The sequence below is a fragment of the Balaenoptera musculus genome, chromosome X (assembly GCF_009873245.2).
Source record: "Balaenoptera musculus isolate JJ_BM4_2016_0621 chromosome X, mBalMus1.pri.v3, whole genome shotgun sequence".
Lineage (NCBI taxonomy): Eukaryota > Metazoa > Chordata > Mammalia > Artiodactyla > Balaenopteridae > Balaenoptera > Balaenoptera musculus.
In genome coordinates, this window is record NC_045806.1 from 127,721,522 (window position 1) to 127,745,398 (window position 23,877).

Below are 23,877 nucleotides of genomic sequence, written 5' to 3' on the forward strand. Positions count from 1 at the left end.
TGATAAACAGCAAATTCAGGGTAGCCATTACTTCTGGGCGTGGGGCAGGAAAAAGGGATTGGGGGAGACAGATTCTTGCCCAGGAACCGGCAGCGCTCTGTGAAGTCTGGGGTGGGTGATGAGGGCTCCTTTTGTTGTATATTTCACATACAATAACGTATCATGTGTAACGTGTGTAAGACACAGGCCACACGTGTCTATGTAACATATGTAATCTATGTAGCACACAGATATTACACATATTTTGGGGTGTGTCCAATATTATATTAAAACAATTTAAGAAGACATGGAGATGATGAGGGCCCAGAAAGGTTTTAATGAAGAAATGCTTTCACCCTAAAAATGAAGCACCGGACAGAAGGTGCTTGTGGGCGCTATCAACATTTAGTGAGTGACTCAGCTTAGATGTCACCTTGTGGTCAAAGCAGACTCAGGTGGTGCCCCTCTTTGTGCCTCCCTCCCAGCCCTGTGTCTCCCCCTTTTGAACATCCATCACCCTGGGTTGTGACCCACTATTCTGCATCTCCTCCAGATCAGATTGTGAACTTCAGGGGCAGGGTCCGAGTCTGACTCAGTGCCTGGCCCATAGCAACCGCTTCAGGAAGCCTCGAGGGTCACCACTCCAGGGACCTCCGGGAACTGAGGGAAGAAGAAAAGTAGCCACGGGACTTTCTCCCTTAAGGATGGTGAGCAAGAGACTGCTGGCCACCAAGGTCACACTTTTGAGAAAGTCTTTGCCTTGAAACTTTATTTAAATGGTGCCCTTTGTGTTCCTAAGTCTGCCCATGGCCATTGGCTCCTCTTTTTTTTTTAATATTTATTTATTTATTTGGCTGCATCGGGTCTTAGTTGCAGCATGTGGGATCTTTAGTTGCAGCATGTGGGGTCTTTAGTTGTGGCATGTGGGATCGAGTTCCCTGACCGGGGTCGAACCTGGGCCCCCTGCATTGGGAGCGCAGAGCCTTAGCTACTGGACCACCACAGAAGTCCCATCAGCCCCTCTTGTCACCCTGTGTCACTGTTCTGATCCCTGGGGCCTCTGTCCCTTCCCTCGACAGCTTTCACTCCTGTGGCATCATTATAGAACTTTCCTCTCAAAATGTGTCCCTTGCCGGGTCTGTCCTGGGCCTGGAGGACTTTGACTTTACTGTGATGCCCCAATTGGGGGTCCTCATTTTTTTCCCCCCCAGGCGCTGGGCCGAGCAAGATTTCTAGGACTTTGGTGAGTGACGGAATGACAGACCGAGGGGATGCAACTGACCCCCAGGGCAGCGCGTGAGAGCAAGAGCAAGGCCAGGGAAGGACTTGAGCATGCGGGGATCTGGTTTCCCCACCCCCCGCTGGCTGCCCTGGCTTCGACCTCTCACTTCAGATGCTCCTGGGGCCCTTGCCCCACCATCATGCCACCTGGTCGAACCTCAGTCCCGCACCAACACTGAGGCAGCGACCTCTGCAGTCTCTTTCGCCTTCCCTCTCTGCCCCTCCATTACCCTGGCCAGGCCCCCATCATCTTTCTCCCAGACCATGGCGACAGCCTCCTCCTGGTTTCTGCTGGCACTCCCATCCCTATAATCTGCTCTGCTCCCACAGCCAGATCCGCCTTTTCAAATACAAATCAGATCGTGGCACTAGGACTTCCAACCTCTCCCAGGGTTCTGGGGACACAGCAAGCTCCAGCACAAACCTCTCCCCTCAGCTGGCCCGGACATGGCCAGTTGGGGGCCCCACAAACAACCCAAACTTAACTGTCCCCAACTGACCTCATCTCCCAGTCCCCAACTCAGAGACATCCAAGAGCCACCTTCAGCCACTGTCCTCCCCGACCATGGCAAGCCCACCTCCTGTCTTCAGCTCAACTGCCACTGTCTTAGTCCGAGCCACATGTGTGACAACCATGACTACAATCTCATAAGCAGTTTCTCAGACAAGTGCAGGTGATCAATGGTCTGTCAGCTCCGTGGGGCTGGGTGGGAGTCATTGTGTACACGGTGTGGCGGCTCCCAGCATCTAGTCCCCCTTCTGGTGTGCTTTCCTGTGCTGCATTGAGGGTTCCGCACACAGATCGAATCCTGCCAAGGAGATGGTGTTTGAGGGGCAGGGGCGGCAGCAGCAGTGGCGGGGCACAGTGTCCCGGTGTCTAGTCACAAGTGCCCACATCTTTGCAACTACAAATGGCGCTGCAATGGATCTCTTTGTATGTGCATCTTGTGCTTGGCTGAGTATTTCTGCTGAATGGATCCCTAAGAGGGAGACTGCTTGGTTAAAGGTCATACACGTTTTAGTTTGTTAGATGCTGCCAAATTATCCTCCAAAAAAGTTCTACCAATTGATACTCTCACCACTGTGTAGGTGAGACTCTATTTCCTAACATCCTTGCCAGCAATGGGCCTGATTAAACTTTCATCTCTCTCTCTCTCTATATATATATATTTTAATACATTTATTTATTTATTTATCTATCTTTGGCTGCGTTGGGTCTTTGTTGCTACGCGTGGGCTTTCTCTAGTTGTGGCAAGCGGGGGCTACTCTTCGTTGTGGTGCGCATGCTTCTCATTGCGGTGGCTTCTCTTGTTGCGGAGCACAGGCTCTAGGTGCGTGGGCTTCAGTAGCTGTGGCACGTGGGCTCGGTAGTTGTGGCTTGTGGGCTCTAGAGCGCAGGCTCAGTAGTTGTGGCGCACGGGCTAAGTTGCTCTGCGGCATGTAGGATCTTCCCGAACCAGGGCTCGAACCCGTGTCCCCTGCATTGACAGGCGGATTCCTAACCACTGCGCCACCAGGGAAGTCCCTCCCTATATGTTTTATTATGAAAAATATCAAACATATAGTGTGTTAGTTTCCCAGGGCTGCCATACAGATTACCACAAACTGGCAGGCTTAAACCAACAGAAATTTATTCTCTCCCAGTTCTGGAAGCTAGAAGTCCAAAGTCAACAGGGCTGTGCTCTCTCTGAAAGCTCTAGGGAAGAATCTTTCCTTGCCTCTTCCAGCTTCTGGTGGCTCCAGGAGTTCCTCAGTTGGCAGCTGCAAAACTCTGTCTCCATCATCAGTTGGCCTTCTTCCCTGTGTGTCTGTGTCTAAATTTCTCTCTTCTTGTAAGGACACTAGTCACTGGATTTAGGGCCCACCCTAATCCAGCACGACCTTATTTTGATCACATCTGCAAAGATCCTGTTTCCAAATAAAGTGACATTTACAAATTCTGGATACACATGAATTTTAGGGGGATACTCTTCAACCCAGTACATGTATCAAGGTCAAAAAAAGCTTACAGTGAACACCCATATACTCACCCGCGAGATTTCAATGGTCACTAATATGAGAAACAAAAAATGGCACAGAAAGGGACTTCCCTGGTGGTGCAGTGGGTAAGACTCCATGCTCCCAATGCAGGGGGCTGGGGTTCGATCCCTGGTCAGGGAACTAGATCCCACATGCATGCCGCAACTAAGAGTTCACATGCCGCAGCTAAGGAGCACGCCTGTTGCAACTAAGGCCTGGCGCAACCAAATAAATAAATAAATCTTTTAAAATGGCACAGAAAAAGATGAAAGTCTCCCAATTTATTTGAGGTGGTGTCTCTCATCTTCTGACTCTAGCTGTCACTCTGTCTCTTTCCTCTCTTTAAGGCAAACTTCGAGAAAGGACAATCTATACCGTGTCTCCACTTCCTCACACTGACATCGCTCTCACCAAACTGGTGTTGCTAAGTACAAGAAAGTTTTCTGTCCTCATCTTACCTGCTTCCTGGCAGCAGTCGAGAATGACGTTGTTAACCATGGTGTGCTTGAAACTTCCCTGGGTTTTCCCCTTCTCTGTGATGCCCCTTCTCCGAGCTCTCTTCTGGATCCTCCTCCTCCCTGCCCGTAGTAAGTGCTGGTGTTCCTCTGGACGCTATCCTGGGCGTCCTCTTCTCTCCTTACCTGTATAAAGGAGGGTCCATCTGCAGGAGAAGGTCCATCTGCAGGAGAAAGAAACCACTCTTGCTACTTTAAGCATTAAGAAGATTAAAACAGGGAAAGGGGAAGCTGTGCTTGTGGAAACCAGCAGAGCCCACTCCGCTCCGTTCCTTCTGCAGGGTTGGAACCCGCGGCGTCCGCAGAGGTGCAGGAGGCTGTGGGAGCTGGCGGAGCTCGGTTCCGCCCCCTTTCCTACTTGGAGCGTGCGCGCCTGGAGACACGTACAGCCAACCAGTGAAAAGGAGCGGCTGTGAGTGGCATCCACTTCGTCCAATCACCTGAGGGTATGGAAAGCGGTCTTGCGCCCGGGCCAATGGCGGCTCGAGGCGGAGCTCGGGCGGGGGCGACGGTCACCTGATGTGCGGCGGCCGCGGCGGGTCCAGGCAGTGGAGGCTGAGAGGTTATGATGGCGGCGACCGCGGTGGATCGAGTGCGGGCGGGGATGCGGCGGGCCCCGCCGCTCTGGCAGATGCCATGGCTGCCGCTGGTGATGGTGGCGGCGGCGGCGTCGGAGCAGCAGGTGCCGCTGGTGCTGTGGTCGAGTGACCGGTGAGCGGGGCGGGCCGGGGCGGGCTGCGCTGCGCGCCGCGGCGGCTGAGGTGCCCTCGCCCGACTCCGGGGCTGTCCTTGGCGAGGGGCGGCGGGGCCCAGAGGGGGACTGTCCCTTGCTCGGCGGCTCCATAGCGAGTGGGCTGGGTCTGAGCTCTGGGCCCCACGCATCAAGCTGGGAGCCCGTGGGTTTCCGATCTCAAGCCATGAGCCCCCGCTTGACAGCACCTCTTCTATCCCCTGCCAGAGACCTCTGGGCTCCTGCGGCCGACACCCACGAGGGCCATATCACCAGCGACATGCAGCTCTCTACCTACTTAGACCCCGCCCTGGAGCTGGGCCCCCGCAACGTGCTGCTTTTCCTTCAGGACAAGGTGCGCCTGCCACAGCCCTCTCTCGGTCATCAGGAGGCAGGCAGCCCCCCCCCCGCCAGGACACTGAGGCCCATTCCTCAAGAGAAGCTTCAGTGACCTTGTCCCAACTCTAGGGAGGTGTGGTTCCTCCCTTGGGAAGGCATGTAGGAGAACGTTCAGTGGGAATGGTGAGGGCCTTGAAATGGCACCCACTTGATTGGGGGAAGTAAAGGGTCAGAGGCCAGATGCCCAGTGAGTGCCAGACCCTTATCTGATCTACTCTACATGGTGGGGATGATGAACCCTCTTTACAGATCAGAAGAGTGATGCCCAAGGATGGCAAATGACTTACCCAAGGTCACACAGCTAATGGGTGGCAGAGTCGTGATTCTAACTGTAATCATCGTGAGGGAGAGAATCGAAGAATGATCACTTACTGAGTGCTTCATTCGCACTATGCTGAGCTGATGTCATTATCTTGGTTTTACTGCCAAGGAAGGATTGGCTGAAGTTGTGTGGCTTGTGTAAGCCACAGCTGGTTCCAGCCTGAGTCTGTTGGACACCCCTCCACCCCAGGTTTGTGCTCATATCCAGCACACTGTTTACCCTCCCATCTGGGTCTTTATGCTCCCAAAGCAGGCCTGTAGACCACAAGAAGGTTCGAGGGCAGTGTAGGATTGTCGTTTGGGAGGTTATCGAGCTTCTGCTTGTCTGCTCCTCATTGGTGGCCTCTATGGCTCATTCCCCTTTTGGTCTTGCTCTGTCGTTCTGTGGGCAGGTGGTGGTGGCTGTGCTGGCCTGTAGTCCTTCCAGGAGGTGGTAAATAATGTAGTCAGACTGGAACTCAGTTCTAGTTCTACTACTTACCGGCCTTTGGACACGTGAAATACTCTGCAAATGCCCCTTTCCGCATCTGTAAAATGAAGACACCACTGACATCAGAGGGCTGTGAGGAGCATTCCTCATAGGCCATGTAAAACGTTTAGCTGGCATCCCCACCCCGTCTTGTGGCATTCCTTCAATTCATTCATTTGTCAAATATGGACTACCTACTGTGTACCAGGTATTAAGTGTTGGGGACACAGCAGTGAGAATAACCCAAGCCCCTACCCTGGAGAAGCTGACACTCTCGTGAGGGTGACAGGTAAATGCTAAGTTGGTGTATGATACAATGTCAGTTCTGTAGTCCTTAGAGAAGGAAGCAGACTAAGGGGACAGAGTGACTGGCAATGCTGTTTAAGATAAGGGTGACCAGGCAAGCACTCGCTGGGGAGGTGATATCTGAGCAGAGACCTAAGTGGAGGGAGGGATGGAGCCGTGTGGCTGTGGGGGAAGGGCATTCCTGACAGAGGTAACAGCAGGTGCAAAGGCCCTGGGCAAGGAGCGCTTCTGGTGAGCCCGTGGAAGAGCTGGTGTGGCTGGAGAATAGTGAGTGAGAGAAAGGGGTAGGAGATGGTCAGCCAAGGAACCAGGAGACAAGGGGGGAAGACGTTGGTTGCAGTTCTAAATGTGGCAGGAAGCCTTGGGTGATTTCGAGCAGGGAGTGCCATGAGGACACAGCGGTGGTTCCTGGGCTTTCAGAATGAGAGCTTAGGTGGCCAGACAGGGTCAAGATTCCTGCCCAGAAGGGAGAGGAGGCCGGGCAAGTATGTATACTAAACAGGATGAGGTTAGGGAAGCTGATTAAGATCTCCTCTGGGCCTAACTGGGAAAAGCCAGAGGAAGCTGGGAGTTGGGATGGAGGGGCAGAGGTTGAAGGACACCTCTAGGTTGCAGAGGAAGAGGGACGGGCTTGGGGTTACTGTGGTCCAGAGAGCTCAGAAGACTGCAGTGCTTTCTCCAGCACGTTATGAGATCCTCACCTCTCTCTCGCCTTCCACCAAAACCAGGCAGGGAGGGGCACTTCTCCCCCTCCTTTGCAAAGGGTCTCATCCAGACCGGACGGATGCGGCTCTACCTGTGGCAGCTGGCGCGCAGGCTCTCCTTGTCTCTGACTTCTGCCCTGGGGGGCGTGCAGTCAGTGCTCCTGGCTGCCCCCCAGCTCCTCCCCACAGCTTCCCTCTTCCCTCCGCAGCTCCTCCTGTCTGCTCGCGGGGGGCGGCTGACTCTTACTCCCGAGGTTACCGTGAATCAGCTGCCCACAGACTTCCTTCCAACCCCGTGACCACCTTCCTTGTTCCCTCACCCTGCCAAGAGGGTGCCGGAGAAAAGAGAACCTTCCACCGCCCCACCCCACCCCTAAAATGTACCCTCGCTCACTCTTCGGAACAGATCAAATTTGACTCTAAATGAGATTTTGCTGGCCTTGCAAATGCACAGGGAAGGTGTCTGCCCCCTGCCCTGGCCCTAGCCCAGCGTTCTGAGGCCGTCTCCCTGCTTCCCTACTAGCTGAGCATCGAGGACTTCACAGCATACGGTGGCGTGTTTGGAAACAAGCAGGACAGTGCCTTCTCTAACCTGGAGGTAAGGGTCCTCTCCCAGCTGCAGGCCCTGGAGGCCATCCTGCGCCCCCTCTCCCAGCACAGTAAGAACCGTCCCCTCAGGAGCCAGAGATGCTGGCTGAAGGTAGAAAGGCCTTAGTGTCAGGGCCAGGGGTGTGGCGTGTTTTCTTTGCCACCTGGAATGAGAGCTGGTGTGGGTGTGGGCGTGGCTTCCCAGAGAGGTCTGGGAGGCTGGCCCGGGTCCCCTGGCCCCTTGCTAACTCATCCTCTCGCCTGCCCCTCTGTCCCCAGAATGCCCTGGACCTGGCCCCCTCCTCTCTGGTGCTTCCGGCTGTCGACTGGTACGCGGTCAGCACTCTGACCACTTACCTGCAGGAGAAGCTCGGGGCCAGCCCCCTGCACGTGGACCTGGCCACGCTTCGGGAGCTGAAGCTCAACGCCAGCCTCCCGGCCTTGCTGCTCCTCCGCCTGCCCTACACGGCCAGGTACGGCCCGGCCTCTAGCCTCAGGGCCCAGGCTCCGGTGGCGCAGCTCAGCCAAGGGGAGCAGTCCTCCCGTTAGCACCTTGAGGCCCTCCCAGAAGGTGCCTGTGTGGCCGGACGAGGCGGACGTGGGCCTTGCTGGCGGGGAGCCGGCCCGCCTAGCGGAGACCATACACCATACACGGGGCAGGTGGCAGGGACTTGAGCGGGACTCCGAAGCTGGGGGAGGAGGGCCGGGGGCTTCCAGGCAGGGCTGTGAGGTGAGCAAAGGTGCCGGTGGTGGGAGTGAGCCCCCCCAGCTCGAGCGTGCTAGGTGGCGGGGCTGCCAGGCAAGGACGGCGGCCCAGGTCGGCGGCGGCCATTTGGATTTGGGCGCCTCTAACGTTCTGTCTCTTCCCTAGCTCGGGTCTGATGGCGCCGAAGGAAGTGCTCACAGGCAATGGTGAGCGGGGGCGGGGCGGGGCGCGCCTTCTGTCCTCATCCCACCCTCGGCCGCAAGGAGCCCGCGCTCCTCAGCCCCTCCGCCCTCCCAGGGTGGCCCCCCTGCTTCTTGGCAGCAACCGGCCAGCTGAGCAGGGCCCCGCCGGTCCCCAGGCCTCGGCCCTCTCTGGCTGGGCCCAGCCTGGCAGAGCTGTTGGATGTCCAGGGCCCTTCTGCGTGCCGCCTGGAGCCAGTTTCCACTCAGGCGGCCTGAATCCTAGGGTTTGGGCTTGAATATACCAGCAACGTTTCAAAAAACAGTTCCGAGGACTGGTCTTCCTTTGTCCGTAAAGGACAGTCATTCCTCCTGGCAAAGTCACTGGACACTTTCCGGGGGTGGAGTTGGAGTTTTCTGTGTCTGTCTGTCTCTCCTCCTTCCGCTGAGTTAGGGTGTGGCATTAGGGACTCAGTGACTGGGGCCATGGTGGCTGGGGGAGGCTGGGGCTGGGGGGATGGTGAGAAGCGGCTGCTGGAAACAGCGAACACTAGTGAAGGTTGCGAGGGTCTCAGCATCCCACCAGAGGACGTGCCGGGTGCTGGTGTGTGGGGACTGCGCAGGGCAGACGTCCGGTGCGCCCCACCTCGACATGGCGACCCCACTGAGCACCGTGCAGAGGTGGCGCCGAGAGGGTGCATGGAAGGGCCCAGCCTTGCCTCTGCCGCGCCACAGTCAGATGGGTTGTCGTGGGCAGGGGGAGCGTGGCCGTGAGTGGCCGCCTGCGACTTGCTTCTCTGCTCTCCCCGTTGCTCCTCAGATGAGGTCATCGGGCAGGTGCTGAGCATGCTCAAGTCGGAAGACGTTCCGTACACGGCGGCCCTCACGGCAGTCCGCCCTCCTAGGGTACGTGCCCTTGCCCGGGGCTCCGGGAGGTGTGGCCGGGGGCCTGGAGGGGGGCTGGCTTGTCCTCTGGGCAGATGTCGGGGCGGGGGGCGTGGATGAGCCGTGAAGTCCTGCTTCCTCCTTCCAGGCGGCCGCTGCCCATCTCACCCCAACAGCCTTACTGGCTGGCGTATTCGGACCATAAGTCCAAGTGTTCCTAAGGTGCAGAGACGAGAAACCTCACACAGGCTTAGGGGCCACCAGGGGAAAGCTTCCCAAAGGAAGCTTTGAGTGTGAGCGTGGCTGGTGGGACTTGCGATGGTGGAGAGAGTGCCCCGCGGGGACCGCGAGGGCAGGCCGCTTGGCTCAGGGCCTGCTGAGAGAACCAGGGCTGTTGAGAGAAGGCTTGTGGGCTCTTTCTGCAGGTGGCCCGCGATGTAGCCTTGGTGGCTGGGGGTCTGGGTCGCCAGCTGCTGCAAAGACAGTCGGCATCGCCTATGATCTTTTCCCCTGTGAGTTACAACGACACTGCTCCCCGGATCCTGTTCTGGGCCCAAAACTTCTCGGTGGCATATAGGGACCACTGGAAGGACCTGACCTCCCTCACCTTTGGGGATCAGGACCGCCTCAACCTGACCGGCTCCTTCTGGAATGACTCCGTTGCCAGGTAGGGGCGAAGTACATGCCACTGGGGGGTATGTGTTGGGGGCTGTTCGCCGTGGGGATGCAGGTGGCATTGTGGCGGGGGGGGCTGGCGGAGAGCTCCGGAGTGGGCGTTGTTCAGAGTCCTGCCTCCTCACGCCTTCTCGTCCTTGGCCCGACCTCGGGGCTTAACACCTTGGCTCCTGCTGCTTCCCCCTTGAGCAGCCTCAGCAATCGCAAGGGGGAGCTGAAGGGAGTGGCCGTGGGTTCAGGGGAACCAGAGGGAGGAGCTCTCAGCTGGAGGTAGGGAACCTGTGTGCTGGCTGGTTCCTGACTTAGGGTGTGATGGGGCCTCAGTTTTCCTATCTGTCAAGTGGAGGCACTGCCTCTTCAGGTGGCTGTGAGGACCCCGTACAGCTTAGGTAGAAGGATACCTGAGGAACTTGCTCTAAGATGCTCAAGGCCATCCCAGAGCCTGATAACTCACCTCTTCCTCTGACTCCGCAGGCTTGTGCTGACCTACGAACAGCTCTTTGGTACCACGGTGACATTCAGGTGAGTCCGAGAGGCAGGTGCGGGTGGGCTCGTGCGGCTCCGGCCTCTCCAGCTGCCTGACACCTCCACGGCCTCCCCCAGGTTCATTCTGGCTAACCGCTTCTACCCGGTGTCCGCCCGACACTGGTTTACCCTGGAGCGCCTTGAAATCCACAGCAACGGCTCCGTCGCCTACTTCAATGCGTCCCAGGTCACAGGGCCCAGCATCTATTCCTTCCACTGCGAGTACGTCAGCAGTCTGAACCAGAATGGCAATCTCCTCGTGCCCGGCACACAGCCCTCTCTCTGGCAGATGACTTTTCAGGACTTCCAGGTAGGAAGGGGGAGGGACCGCGCCTGGAGGTGGGGAGCCCAGGTTGGAGGTAGCCCAGTACTGGGAGGGGCTGGGGGAGCAGAGGCCTGAAGAGTCTCAGTGTCCTTTGGGTTGGGGTTAGGGCTTGGGAATGTAGTTGAGAGTCCTGTCCCCTTGGTGCTCCCACACCCTTACTGGGCCTCCCTGTGTGGGGCCACTCGGTGCTTTCTGCCCCCCAGATCCAGGCCTTCAACGTGACGGGTGAGCAGTTCTCCTACGCCAGTGACTGTGCAGGCTTCTTCTCCCCGGGCATCTGGATGGGGCTGCTCACCTCCCTGTTCATGCTCTTCATCTTCACCTACGGCCTGCACATGATCCTCAGCCTCAAGACCATGGACCGCTTTGACGACCACAAGGGCCCCACCATAGCTTTGACCCAGATCGTGTGACCCTGCGCCTGTGGGGGGTTGAGGGCGTGCTGGTGTCCAGGTCGTCGCGTTCCCACCAGAGGCATGCTGGGCAGGAGGGCTTCCCCTCTTCCTACGGTAGCATGACTCCTGGCTCCCCTCAGCCTGTCTGGCTCTCTGTTCCACCTGCTGAGGGTCTTCCCTGGGCTGCCCACTCCCCACCTCTATCACCAAGCTGTATGTATTCTGCGTAGATAGTAGGCACATTTCCCAGGCTTGGTCATTGTGAAGGAAGGGGCTGTGAGTTCTAGGGCCCGTCCTCCTCCCCCTTTCTCCTTATTTATTCTCATCTCTCTGCCTTCGCCCCTTGCTGTTTATAGTGCTTTTGTGTAGCCGGTGCTCCCTCCCCAGGCTCTATGGGGCTCCTTGTAGCAGCCAGGAGCTGGAAGTTCCCTGAGTTTGGGGGGTGTGGAAGTACTATTTAACTGTCTGTCCTGCTTGGCTGGTGTTATTGTTTTTTGGTGATGTTGTGCTAAGGATAAGCAGTGCACTGGGGTTTTTTTTTTTTTTTGGTCTGAGAAGGAAGGGACCTCCATGGCAGGGGGGCTGGGTGTGATCACTGGGTGCCTGGCAGGAGCCTGGGGTGCTCGCGGTTTCCTTCCTAATAAAATAAAGACGGGTCGCCATGCTTGGGCCTCGTTACTCATTTCTGCGCTGGGCACAAGGGAGGATGCGCTTGGCTGAGGGCTGCCGGAGGAGGCGTGCGAATGTACCCGCAGCCTAGCGCGACCAAGAGGGAGGCGGGAAGGTCTCGCACGGGTCCGTCCTGCGGGCTGCTTTTCCGGGGGCCAGGGGAGGCCGGGAGGGTTGTTAGCAAGCTGCGTCCCTAACCGACTAAAGGAGGGCGGGGGCGGTCAGCGCCCGGGAAGGGGCTGGAGACGGCCGCGACAATGGCCGCCCCCACGTCCCTAGGGGGCCGCCTCGGGCTGCCGCAGCGGCGCGCACCCAACCCGCGGGGCCGCGCTGAGCTTCCCGGGGGGCGGGGCGCGTGCGGCTCCCGCGCACGGATCCCTCGCGGACCTCAGCACCGGCTGCCGGGCCGCCCCGCCCGCCCCGCCCCGCCCCGCCCCGCAGCTCTCCCCTCAGGGCCGTTGGCGAGCGGGCGCTGCCCGCAGAGCCGCGCTGGTGCTGGGGCCCGGGCCCCAGCAACCCTCACGGGAGACAACCCGGGGAGGCGGTGGCCCCGGTCGGCGCGGCGGGGGCGGGGAGGGGCCGGGACTCTTTGATGCGGCGGAGGGGTCGGGCTACGGCCAAAGCGCCGCCATCTTTGGTCCAGTGCGGCGGCGGCGGCGGCGGCGGCGGTGAAGGAGGAGGAGGAGGAGGAGCCGACGGGCGCTGACACCGAGGCCTGACCATGGACGAGGAATATGATGTGATCGTGCTGGGGACCGGCCTTACCGTAAGTGCGGCCTCTGGCGTCCGGGGCTCCGCATCGCCCTCTCCTCCCCGGGATGCTGCAGCCCTCGGCCCCATCCTCCCATCATTGCCATCGCGGCGCTGCCGCCCCCGGCGTTCGTGTCCCCGAAAAGACAGCCCCATGCCCATCCCCCCTCGACGTTGCTTCTACCCACTGCCATGGCCCATCTCCAAGAAGCGGCCCCTCTTCTGGCCGCCCCCCCCCCCAACTCCCCGGGCCCCGACCCCTGGCCCCTCCCGTCCTCCCTATTCCGGCCGGCAGGGCCGGAAAACGCACCCCCGCTCGCCCCGATGTCTCCTGTTGCTCCCTGACCCCGCCCACCCGGCCCCCACCCAAGGCCAGCCCAGCATCACCTACCATCTTGCGCTAATTCTGGTGGGGATGTAGTAGTACAAGGACCGCCGGTCAGGTCGGGGGACCTCACCAGGATGGGCCCTCATCCCGCCTCGGGGCCCGGGGACCCATGGAATGTTCCAGAAGGAGCAGCAGTGGGGGCAGTGACCACATTCCCGTTACCCCACCCCGGTTTCCCGTGGAGACCTCAGGCTGAGTCGTATTTGCAGCCTTTGTCCTTGGGCTGGTGACAGTGACTGGTGAGGGTGTTTACCCTCCCCCAGACCCCCTCGGACTGCTGCCTTGAGAGATGCATCCCCTTCAGTCGGGCGCAGAAGCCCCTCCCGTGGCTGGGAAGGCTCACGGTCAGGGGCTCTCCTCTTTGAGGAAAGAGCAGCCCAGGGTGGGGCCTGGGATTTCAGTACCATGCTAACTAAGCCTTTCTTCGCTTCCCTTTTGGGTCCCTTTGGCTGTGCAGCTAGGTCTTCCCTGTGGTTCATTGTGTTTTATCTGCTTTTCTGTGGGGCTCTACATAGGTAGATGATTTGCTTGGTATCTGGGTTGCTGGAAGACCGTGCGTGTGTCTGCTGGATACTCTCTTCCTTGTTCACCTTTTTGCCCAGCAAGGTTATGAAAGGAAACCGTGGTCAAATGAAGCACCACCGCCAATTTTAGGCAAGGCGACCAGCCACGGATGGAAGGAGCTGTCCGTTGGGGCACAGTCCTTCCAGCTTTGCTCTCCTCTCAGGGTTGGGGTGGGGAATACATCAGCGCTGCTGGTGGGAATGTGGGCAGGTAGGAGTGCAGTGAACGTCGCCCCTCGCCCAGGAATGTATCCTGTCGGGTATCATGTCCGTGAACGGGAAGAAGGTGCTGCATATGGACCGGAACCCCTACTATGGGGGCGAGAGCTCCTCCATCACCCCCCTGGAGGAGGTAGGATGCTTGGGGCCCAGGCCCATCCCTTGTTAACCTCGCGCGTGGGGTGCAGAACGAAGCAGCTCCCCAGGTTTTCTGGGCGGGGGGTGGGGGCGGGAGGGGGGGTCCTTGAGGTGCATCTCTGTCTCTCTCTCCTGCCTGCAGCTGTATAAGCGTTTTCAATTGCTGGAGGGGCCCCCTGAGACGATGGGCCGGGGCCGAGACTGGAACGTTGACTTGATCCCCAAATTCCTCATGGCCAACGGTGAGGGAGATGAAGGAGGTATTATGGGGGGTGATTGGGATGACCAGAGGAGGGTCAGACTCCAGAGAAGGGCAGCCAGACCAGCTAGAGCTTCTGGAGTGAGCCACGCTGACTCTGTTGCCTTGCCCACACCACCCCGCAGGACAGCTGGTGAAGATGCTACTGTATACAGAGGTGACACGCTATCTGGACTTCAAGGTGGTGGAGGGCAGCTTTGTCTACAAGGGGGGCAAGATCTACAAAGTACCGTCCACCGAGACCGAAGCCTTGGCTTCTAGTGAGTGCGGGTCCCCTGAGCCAGGGAATCGTAGGGGGGGGCAGCTGTCCAGAGCAGGGCGCCCCTTGCCCAAGGTCACGTTCCTCACGCCATACCAGAAGCCCCTTGCTCTGTCGTCCCTCTGTGCCCTGGGCCATGCCTCCCACTGGTTGCCAGGAGGAGAGTCCGCGTGCGGAAGGGATGTGGGGTCCTTGACAGACTTCAGGTTTTGACAGGGGCTCCATCTGATTAGTGAAACATCCCCAGGTGTCGGAGCCGGGAGGGCCCTCAGAGCCTGTCCAGCCCGACTCGCTCTTCGTACATATGGGGAAACTGAGGCCAAGAAGCACAGAGGGGTTAATCTGAGGTCACATGGGGGTCAGCAAGAGAACTCAGCTGGGAGCTAGGGTGCCCGCTTGCTCTGCCTGCTTGGTGGGATGGAGAGTTTCATTGTCTGTGGTGCAATGATTGTTTTCACGTTGCCTGCGTAGATCTGATGGGCATGTTTGAGAAACGGCGCTTCCGCAAGTTCCTTGTGTTTGTGGCAAACTTTGATGAGAATGACGCCAAGACCTTTGAGGGCGTCGACCCCCAGAACACCAGCATGCGTGACGTCTACCGGAAGTTTGACTTGGGCCAGGATGTCATCGACTTCACCGGCCACGCCCTGGCGCTCTACCGCACCGATGAGTGAGGGGAAACCGGCATGGCAGAGCACCCCTCGTCCGGCCCGCACCCTGCCCTCCCTGCTCCTGCCTGCTGGCCTCTCGTACTCAGCCTCGTGCTCGCTTGCCTGTCGCCTTTTCTGTCTCTTCCCTACATTTGACCCGTGGTCTTCCCCGGGCCATTGAGGGTGGTGGGAAGGCTGGCCTGGTGCCTGGGTGGGGTGCACTGGGGGTCCTGCTGTTGGAGCCTCTTCTGACCCCATCCCCCCAGCTACCTGGACCAGCCCTGTCTTGAGACCATCAACCGCATCAAGTTGTACAGCGAGTCCCTGGCCCGGTATGGCAAGAGCCCGTATCTGTACCCACTCTATGGCCTTGGCGAGCTGCCCCAGGGCTTTGCAAGGTAAGGGCGTGGCTTTGGTCGGTTGGCGGTCCCAAGAAGGACTGAGGCCAGCGATGGAAACGGCCCCCTTGGGTATCTCCACAGCATTTTGTACTTTCCCACTGTGGTCCTAGTTCATTTCACACCATCCTTGGGTGATGGCACTATGGTGGGGTATTGACGTGCAGAGTTGAAGGACCACAAGTGGGGGCTTGCTTGGCTCCTGGCCTGAGTCAGGCAGTGCTAGGACTGTGCGCTGGGCCTGGAAACCTCGAGTCGGATTCTCCAGAGCCCTTCGTTCTGTCCCCCAGAACATTTCCGTGAGGAGCCACCCTCACGCTAGCCCTTTGCAGAACACTCTGGCGTTAAGCTCCAGAGAAGAAGGAGCACTCCAGGTTCAGTCCTGAGTTTGTGGTGGTGACAGAGTTGGGAAGGACCACCAGGTCTCCTGAGCTCTGCCTGCCTGGGGCCGCCTTCTCTGCACCCTCGTGCTGGTAGGGGCAGGTGGTGCAATAGCACTGGTCCCCGTTTGTCCTGGGAGGGCGCCCTCACCATCACTCTCCCCACCACAGGTTGAGTGCCATCTACGGGGGGACCTACATGCTGAACAAACCCGTGGATGACATCATCATGGAGAATGGCAAGGTGGTGGGCGTGAAGTCCGAGGGAGAGGTGAGCCGTCCCCGCCGCGCAGGCACGCTGGTCTGGGCGGGGTTCGCCCCCTCCTTAGAGGCGCTCTTCCCAGTGACCCTGGCTCTGCTGGGTCTGCTGCTGCTCGGCTCTGAGGGCCTCAGGCTGGGGACCGGGGCTCCAGAAGAAGACTATGTAGCCGATCCTGTTGGCAGACATCTGCGTATCAGGGCCCCCCTCCCCGAGGTGCAGGAGGAAGCTGCACGTTGTGGGAGTGTCCCGCCTGCCGGAGCTGCCAACCCTCATCGTGAGTCCGGGCCCTGAAACACCGAGGGGTGTGAGTAGATAGGGACAAGGCCTTTTGGTGCTTTCATAGGTGGCCCGCTGCAAGCAGCTGATCTGTGACCCCAGCTACGTTCCAGACCGCGTGCGGAAGGCTGGCCAGGTTATCCGTATCATCTGTATCCTCAGCCACCCCATCAAGAACACCAACGATGCCAACTCCTGCCAAATCATCATCCCCCAGAACCAGGTCAACAGGAAGTCAGGTAGGCCAAGCCCCATGTGACTTCCCCCAGCGTGTTCTCTTTGGTGTGGCTCAGGCCTGTCCCCCTCAGCCTGGGGGCTGGCTCTCTGCCAGATCCCTCCATGGAAGAACGGGGACCCACACTGCAGTCCCCATGACCTGAGGTTCTAGGGATTGGCTGGCTTGGCCTCTTCTCCTCTGGGAGGGCGGCAGCGTGGGTGCTGCCTGCTCTGCAGGGCTGGGGAGGGAGGGCGGGCGGGCGGGCGGAAACTGAGCTCGGTCCCCCACATGCCCGCGTTAACCGAGCCCTTCCTGCGGGCAGACATCTACGTGTGCATGATCTCCTACGCACACAACGTGGCCGCGCAGGGCAAGTACATTGCCATCGCCAGCACCACGGTGGAGACCGCAGAGCCCGAAAAGGAGGTTGAGCCGGCCCTGGAGCTGCTGGAGCCCATTGACCAGAAGTGAGGGGCTGGGGGGCTGGGGCTGAAGCTGGGGGGAGGAAGGGAGCCAAGGAGCCGGAGGGTGGGCATCAGGGAGGGCAAGGCTGGTTGTGAGACCTGTCTCGTCCCTTCCATCTGCCTGTCAGGTTTGTGGCCATCAGTGACTTGTATGAGCCCATCGACGATGGTTCCGAGAGCCAGGTAAGCAGCCTGTCCCGGCCCCGGCTCCTGGCTGCCCGCCCAGGGCCCCTGCCCAACTCATCTTGGGCCCCGGGCGCTGGCTCTTTCCAGGTGTTCTGTTCCTGCTCCTATGATGCCACCACACACTTTGAGACAACCTGCAACGACATCAAAGACATCTACAAGCGCATGGCAGGCTCCGCTTTTGATTTTGAGAACATGAAGCGCAAACAGAATGATGTCTTTGGAGAAGCTGACCAGTGATTGCCGACCCCCGCCCCAGCCCCTGGTGCCCTCTGCCCCAACCTGAGCCTGTTCTCCTCAAGGGCTGGGGAGATGGGCGTGGCTGGGCACCCCCGTTTCCAGCATCCTCTGCTTCCCCCACCACATTCCTGTCACCCACCTCATTGATTCACTGACCAAATCCTTAACCTTAGTGATGGTTTGGGAGACGGCGGGGGGGTGGGGGTTGGTTAGTATCCTCTTTCTTGGCCCTTCCTTATTCTGGGAGAAGGGGGTTCCTCTCCTTGTGTGTGTCTCTCCCCCCACCCCTAAGTCTTCTGCTCTGTTCGGGAGGAACGTGGAGGAAAAGCTGACTTCTGCCCCCACCGCTCTTACCCCCGCTCTAGTGGCCTTTGGAGATGCCCCCTGCCTCCCCCCACCAGCTCTTGTGTGTTGGAGAGAAGGGGCCCTCCCAGCACAAAGTTGCAGTCCTTTCCCTACCCCACTCCCGTAATTTATTCTAATTTATTAACTTGGGCCCACCCTGTGTGAGAAGGGGGCACTGTGCCCCGCGGCCTCACGGTGCGGCCTGGGGCTGTGGAGCAGCTACCCTGGCCTGGCCTTCCTAACCCTGGCGACCCTGGTGCAGCCTGGGAAGGAAGAGGGCTTGGGTGTGGCCCCGTTGGAGGTTGATTTGGTTTTTGTTTCTTGTCTTTGTGTTTGCTGGTACTTGCTGAGAGAGAAAAGACATGTGAGCAAAGCAGAAGGAGGTGGGAAAATGGATCCAAACCCCGTGTGCCCTGCCCTATTCCTTCCCCTTAGTGGTGGGAGACCCTTATCTCGCAAAGTGAATGTGTCCCCTTCCCCAGCCTCTAGTGTATTTCACAGAAAACAAAACCTCCCAATAAAACTGTGTTGAAACCTGAGCCCATATCGTTAGTTTTATTTCCCCAAAGCTGCATCTGGGGCGGGGCCTTGGCTCCCTGGGCTGTCCTGCTCTCCTACCCAGGCTTGGGACTGCGTGTGGCTTAGCTTTGCTCCTGATGGCTATAAGAGGTGACTTTCTTCATCAGAAAATCGCAGAGCCCCTGAACTGAAAGGGCCTATAGAGGAAACAGGTCACATCACCCTGCCCAAGGGGTTAATGTGAGAGGACTCGAGGGAGAGGGGTTTGGCCTGGGGTGGGGGCTGAAGTGGAGGAAGCAGAAGCGCAGGCCCAGCCTCGTGGCCTGGGGAAACGCGGGACTGGGGCCCCGTCTTGGGAGGGGAGTCAAAGCCAAGGAAGCAGGGGGAACCAGGGCGCCCTCAGGCAGGGAGGCAGCGAGGGGATTGGGGGGATCTGCCCTTAGACTGGGATCAACATCGAGGACGTGAAGGGCCCGGGGGCCCAGCCTTGGGGTCAACAGAGGGAAGCAGGACTGGGGACCCAGCCTCGTACCGGCGGTTATTGTTGAGGAACTGATGGGGAACCTATAAAGAGAGGGACCGGCGTCCAGCTTCCGGCAGCCGGCGGGGCGGGGCCGCTAGCGGGGCGGGGCGGTGGGAAGTCACGTGCCGGGGGCGGGGCGCGGTGGCCGCGCTTCTCCTGGAGGCGGACGTCAGGGCGCTGAGGTTAGTTGACTAAAAGGCCGCCTCTGCAGCCGGCGCAGCCCCTGAGACTCGGCCGGACCGCTGTCGCCGCCGCCATGGCTCAGTACAAGGGTGCCGCGAGCGAGGCGGGCCGCGCCATGCACCTGATGAAGAAGCGGGAGAAGCAGCGCGAGCAGATGGAGCAGATGAAGCAGAGGATCGCGGAGGTGCGGGCCGGGCCGGGGCGCCTCGGCGCATGCGCGCGGCCCGCCGCCCGTGCTCTGCTCCCGCCGCCCGGGGTCTCGCGGGGCCCCGGGGAGCGGGAGCAGAGCGCGGGCGGCGAGGTGGGGTTGGGACCGTTGCTCGCCGATCTCTAGCAAGGGGCGGAAATGAGCCGGCGACAGTCTGTTCATCTGTAAAATGGACGCAGAAGGCTGAGAGGAGGTAGGTTGTGACAAGCCTCCAGCAGGAAGGAGCCACACTCAGTGGTTACATTTTTGGCATTGGGGCGACCGTTGAGGGCACCGAGCATTCTTTCTCTGGCCCTTCAGCCCTGAGAGTCAGGCCCAGACTCAATGGATATCAGGAAGGGTGGGCCCCAGCCAATGCACCGGACTCATTCTGGAGCCCTTTCCACGGGACAAAGACAGGCAGGAAGGTCTGGGGTGCTCGCGGTTCACTAAGGGCTTCAGTGAGTGGCCAATGGCAGTGGGCCGTCAGGAAGGAAGGCGCCCTCCACTTAGGCCTTTGGGGGCGACTCGGTGGAAGAGGAGGGACTCGGCGCAAGGGGAGAGCAGGCCTTAGGTGCTGTGGCAGCCGGGCCCAAGGAAGCGGCTGCATGCCGAGGCCTGGTGCTGCCTCGGTTTACACTCATGCCCCAGCCCCACCGTCTCAGTGCGAACTCAGTGGCGGGACGGAGGTACATTTCTCTGCTGGCCACCTCCTGTGGAGGCTGCTGGCCAGAGAGGGACCTGCTTGGTACCAAGTGGGATGGGACTGGGCTGGAGTGAGGAGGCCTCGTGGGAAGCTGTTGGCAACACCTGGGGCCAAGAGGGAGCAGCATTGCTCGGTGAGGGGCTCGGCCGTCAGCCACTCTCTGCTCCCCTTGTCACTCCTTGCCTTGGGTCTCCAGAGCTTCAGCTTAAGAGCTGGGCGTGAAGAACACCAACGGCAGGGAGGACCCACGGCTCCAGACCACTGAGTGAGCTCTGGTTCCCAGCGGGACCTGTGGAGGGGCCGGAGCAGCGCAGATGGCGCGGGGAAACGGCCCCACTTGGTCCCCTTGGCACTGGAAGAGCCTCTCACAGCCCCGTGGAGCCTTCCATCAGTCAAGGGAAGGGGACACGTCTCTCCCAAGGTCACATCATAGTGAGTCTAGGGACACACCTGGGACTAGAACCCAGGTCCCCACTTGCATGGTGGGGTGGCAGGTGGCCCTCACTGCTGCCTTCCCTCCCGGACAGGAGAACATAATGAAATCCAACATTGACAAGAAGTTCTCTGCGCACTACGATGCCGTGGAGGCGGAGCTCAAGTCCAGCACCGTGGGTGAGCAAGGCGCGCATGTCCCCGCTCCCGGGCTGAGGCCGGCTGCGTGGCTGACTCTGGGTGACCGCCTCTTGCCCCCGCGTCTCCTCACCTCGCAGGTCTTGTGACGCTGAACGACATGAAGGCGAAGCAGGAGGCCCTGGTGAAGGAGCGGGAGAAGCAGCTGGCGAAGAAGGAGCAGTCGAAGGAGCTGCAGCTGTGGGTCGCCTCCTCCCAGCCCGGCGGCCTCCCGCTCCGGGCGGGGGGCGGGGCTCGTGCTTGGGGGCGGGTCAGGCTGGTGCTGCATGTGGAAGGGGAGGGAGACCCTTCGTCATCATCAGAGCCCTGCCCGTGAACTTGAAGTGCCCTGGGCCAATAGGACTCCTCTGGGCCTGCGCTGAGTGGGACCCGCACTGAGCACACAGGTGGCTCTGGGTCGGGGAAGGGGCCTCAGGGGTGGGGACATGCATGACGGCCACCCATGCCTTGGCAGGAAGCTGGAGAAGCTGCGCGAGAAGGAGCGCAAGAAGGAGGCCAAGCGGAAGATCTCCAGCCTGTCCTTCACCCTGGAGGAAGAAGACGAGGCAGGCGAGGAGGAGGAGGAGGCGACCATAGACGAGGAGGAGCTGGAGAGGGAAGGTGAGGGCAGGCTGCGGACGGGGTGCGGTCCCACTGGCAGAGCTCTGTCCTGGCTTCTGGCTCTCAAGTGGAGAAGCACATCTACCAACAGCCTCGACGGCCCGCCGCATTCGGGGTCCCGGACCTCACAAGTTGGGGCAGGAGGGAAAGGGCCAAGTCTTCACCACGGCAAAGTTGAGTGGGGGGCTCGCTTTCGGTGGCCGACTGAGTGGGAACCAGCTGTGCGGTCCCTGGGCAGGTGTGTGGGGCTCGTGTGGCTGGGCACCAAACTTAATTCTGTTTGAATAATTTCAGTGTAAATTGACCCAGCCACAGAAAGTAAGCGGCTGCTCGCTGGACAGTGCAGGCCTTGCCCAAGGGAACAAGGGGCCACAGGAGCGACTCGGGAAGGCTGAGGCCACCACAGAAACCCTTGTGTTTCCTTTTGCTCCAGAGATCACCGCAAAGAAGAGGAAACTGGGGAAGAACCCAGATGTGGACACGAGCTTCTTGCCTGACCGAGACCGGGAGGTAAAGGCGGCCTGACCCCGACCCTGACAGAGGCTTTTGCTCAGGAAGTGGGGCCCTGCGTGCCCCCCTGGGCAGCCCTGGGCCTCCCTCCTTTGCCTCTTTCTCTTCTAGGAGGAGGAGAATCGGCTCCGGGAGGAGCTACGGCAGGAGTGGGAAGCCAAGCAGGAGAAGATCAAGAGTGAGGGCTCCTGGAGCGGGATGCACGTGGCCCGGGGCTGGGAGCCACGCCCGCTCTCCTGCCAACGCTGCTCTGGGCAGTGCCCCGAGCCCCAGGGAGCTGGCAGGGAGTGGGGACACCGGGGTCTGGAGGCCAAGAGGCAATTCTGTTTTGTAGGCGAGGAGATCGAGATCACCTTCAGTTACTGGGATGGCTCTGGGCACCGGCGCACAGTCAAGGTGACGCTGCGGGGCCTGCGCCCTGTGCCCCATGCCCCTCGCCCTTCGGGCCCAGCCTCCTTTGGACTCGGTGGGAAGGAGCTGTCAATCCCGACAGAGCCCTCAGGCCCCTTGGTGTGGGTGGCCCCTGGGGGTTCGGGGGGAGCAGGGAGGAGGGTTCCGGGCTTCCGTCCTCCCTTCCCAACTCCTCGGTTGGTTTCCCCACACGGTTTCCCGCTCGCCTCTTCTCGGGTCACTCACACAGATGAAAAAGGGCAACACGATGCAGCAGTTCCTGCAGAAGGCCCTCGAGATCCTGCGCAAAGACTTCAGCGAGCTCAGGTGGGGCTGCGCGGGCGTGCGACGGGGTGCACCGGAGTCTGCAGCCTCAGCCCTGGCGCTCGGGACCCCAGGTGGCAGCTGCTGCTCGCGGCACGCTGGGCGCCGCACTCCTGAGAAGGGGGCCGGGCCCCCTTTCCCATCCCCCTCCCAGCATCGCGGGCCTCTGCCTCCTGGCTCTGGTGCCCCGGTGTCCTTGGCCACCTGCTTCCTGGTCCTTTCTCCCTCAGGTCGGCAGGGGTGGAGCAGCTCATGTACATCAAGGAGGACCTAATCATACCCCACGTGAGTCCCTTCTCTGTCCCCGCAGCCCCGCCCGGGTTGCGGGGAGGGTCTCGGGCTGTGGCACACCCGGGGGCTTCGAGGGGGGCCCCGCCTGCTCTGGGTCTTCGCCTGCTCTGGGTCTTCGGCTCAGGTGGGCAGGGCTGGAGCCCAGCTTGCAGGCGGCCGAGATGGCTCACCTGCCGTCGCTTTCCTGCCCTCTGCTCCTAGCACCACAGCTTCTATGACTTCATCGTCACCAAGGCGCGAGGGAAGAGCGGTGAGTGTGCCCGGCCCCGCCCCCCAGCCACTTGCCCGTGTCACAGGGCGGCAGCTGAGGGGGCCTGGCCTCTTGTCTCCTTGTCCCTGCAGGGCCCCTCTTCAATTTCGACGTTCACGATGACGTGCGGCTGCTCAGCGACGCCACCGTGGAGAAGGATGAGGTACGGTGGGCGGGGGCGCCGTGCGGGTAGGAGGGGGCCAGCCGTGTGGCCCTGAGCCCTGAGCTGCAGCGCCCGGCCCTCCTCCCGTCCTCAGTCGCATGCGGGCAAGGTGGTGCTGCGGAGCTGGTACGAGAAGAACAAGCACATCTTCCCTGCCAGCCGCTGGGAGCCCTACGACCCTGAGAAGAAGTGGGACAAGTACACGGTACAGAAGCCCTCGAGCGCTGAGTGGGAGCTGGCCTGGCTGCCTGGCAGGAGGCCCGCCCAGCCCTGCTCAGCTCGCTTTTCCTTCTCTGTGCCCTGGTCCTGCACCAGATCCGGTGATGGGGCAGCAGCGCGGCCCCAGCTCCTCTGGCTTCCTGCGGCCCCCTCCCTACGTCCCCAGGATTCCGGGCGCCCGGCTCCCCGCTCCCAAGACGTGACGGGGCCTGCTCAGCCCCTGCCCCTGGCGCTGTTGTTTACCGCCTTTTTCTTTTACGACAAAGAGATACACGCGTCAGAGCTGGAGCACCTGTTGTGCGTTTTATTTTAAAGACTTTTTTGCTGTTGAGGTAAAATTCACATAACATAAAATTCACCATTGTGACCATTTGAAAGCGTACCATCCAGGGGTACTTTGTACGTTCATAATGTGAATCACCCCGAAAGGAGACCCCACGTCCATTAGCAGCCGCCCCCCAGCCCCTCGCACCCCCTAGTTTACTTTCTGTCTGTATGGATTTGCCAATTCTGGAAGTTTCACATAAGTGGAACTATACAATATCTCTGCTCTCTGTGTCTTGCAAGAAAGTGTGTGTTTGGCAGGGGTGGGAGGGTGGAAGGGATATTTGGGATCCACTGGGGCCTCAGCAGGCCCAGCTGTCCCTGCAGCCATCTCGTCCCCACCGCGGCACCTACATGGGTAGGAAGGGCATTCCCCCCCGTGCTTCCCGCCCAG

General features: G+C 60.1%; 3 protein-coding genes across 4 annotated transcripts; all 3 read left to right on the top strand.

The window, feature by feature from the left end:
* The first annotated feature begins 4,306 nt into the window (after window positions 1–4,306).
* ATP6AP1 (ATPase H+ transporting accessory protein 1) lies at window positions 4,307–11,666 on the top strand. The gene is made up of 10 exons (XM_036839806.1): window positions 4,307–4,505; window positions 4,753–4,879; window positions 7,247–7,321; window positions 7,591–7,784; window positions 8,183–8,223; window positions 9,017–9,102; window positions 9,507–9,748; window positions 10,231–10,278; window positions 10,360–10,591; window positions 10,810–11,666. Exons 1-10 carry the CDS (start codon window positions 4,360–4,362, stop codon window positions 11,017–11,019), a joined length of 1,401 nt encoding a protein of 466 aa, XP_036695701.1. The 5' UTR covers window positions 4,307–4,359; the 3' UTR covers window positions 11,020–11,666.
* A 607-nt stretch (window positions 11,667–12,273) lies between these two features.
* On the top strand, window positions 12,274–18,203 carry GDI1 (GDP dissociation inhibitor 1). Its single transcript, XM_036839808.1, has 11 exons — window positions 12,274–12,436; window positions 13,616–13,723; window positions 13,871–13,970; window positions 14,113–14,247; window positions 14,718–14,916; window positions 15,163–15,294; window positions 15,846–15,945; window positions 16,280–16,451; window positions 16,752–16,896; window positions 17,022–17,076; window positions 17,167–18,203. Exons 1-11 carry the CDS (start codon window positions 12,392–12,394, stop codon window positions 17,317–17,319), a joined length of 1,344 nt encoding a protein of 447 aa, XP_036695703.1. The 5' UTR covers window positions 12,274–12,391; the 3' UTR covers window positions 17,320–18,203.
* Window positions 18,204–18,837: 634 nt separating this feature from the next.
* On the top strand, window positions 18,838–23,715 carry FAM50A (family with sequence similarity 50 member A). 2 transcript variants are annotated; one of them, XM_036841006.1, is made up of 13 exons: window positions 18,838–19,073; window positions 20,310–20,394; window positions 20,493–20,592; window positions 20,867–21,012; window positions 21,446–21,522; window positions 21,634–21,700; window positions 21,857–21,918; window positions 22,163–22,239; window positions 22,467–22,521; window positions 22,729–22,777; window positions 22,870–22,940; window positions 23,035–23,145; window positions 23,256–23,715. In XM_036841006.1, exons 1-13 carry the CDS (start codon window positions 18,963–18,965, stop codon window positions 23,262–23,264), a joined length of 1,020 nt encoding a protein of 339 aa, XP_036696901.1. In that variant the 5' UTR covers window positions 18,838–18,962; the 3' UTR covers window positions 23,265–23,715. The 2 variants fall into 2 exon arrangements, with proteins under 2 accessions (XP_036696901.1, XP_036696902.1); XM_036841007.1 differs by lacking the exon at window positions 18,838–19,073 and adding an exon at window positions 19,145–19,290.
* The last annotated feature ends 162 nt before the right edge of the window (window positions 23,716–23,877 follow it).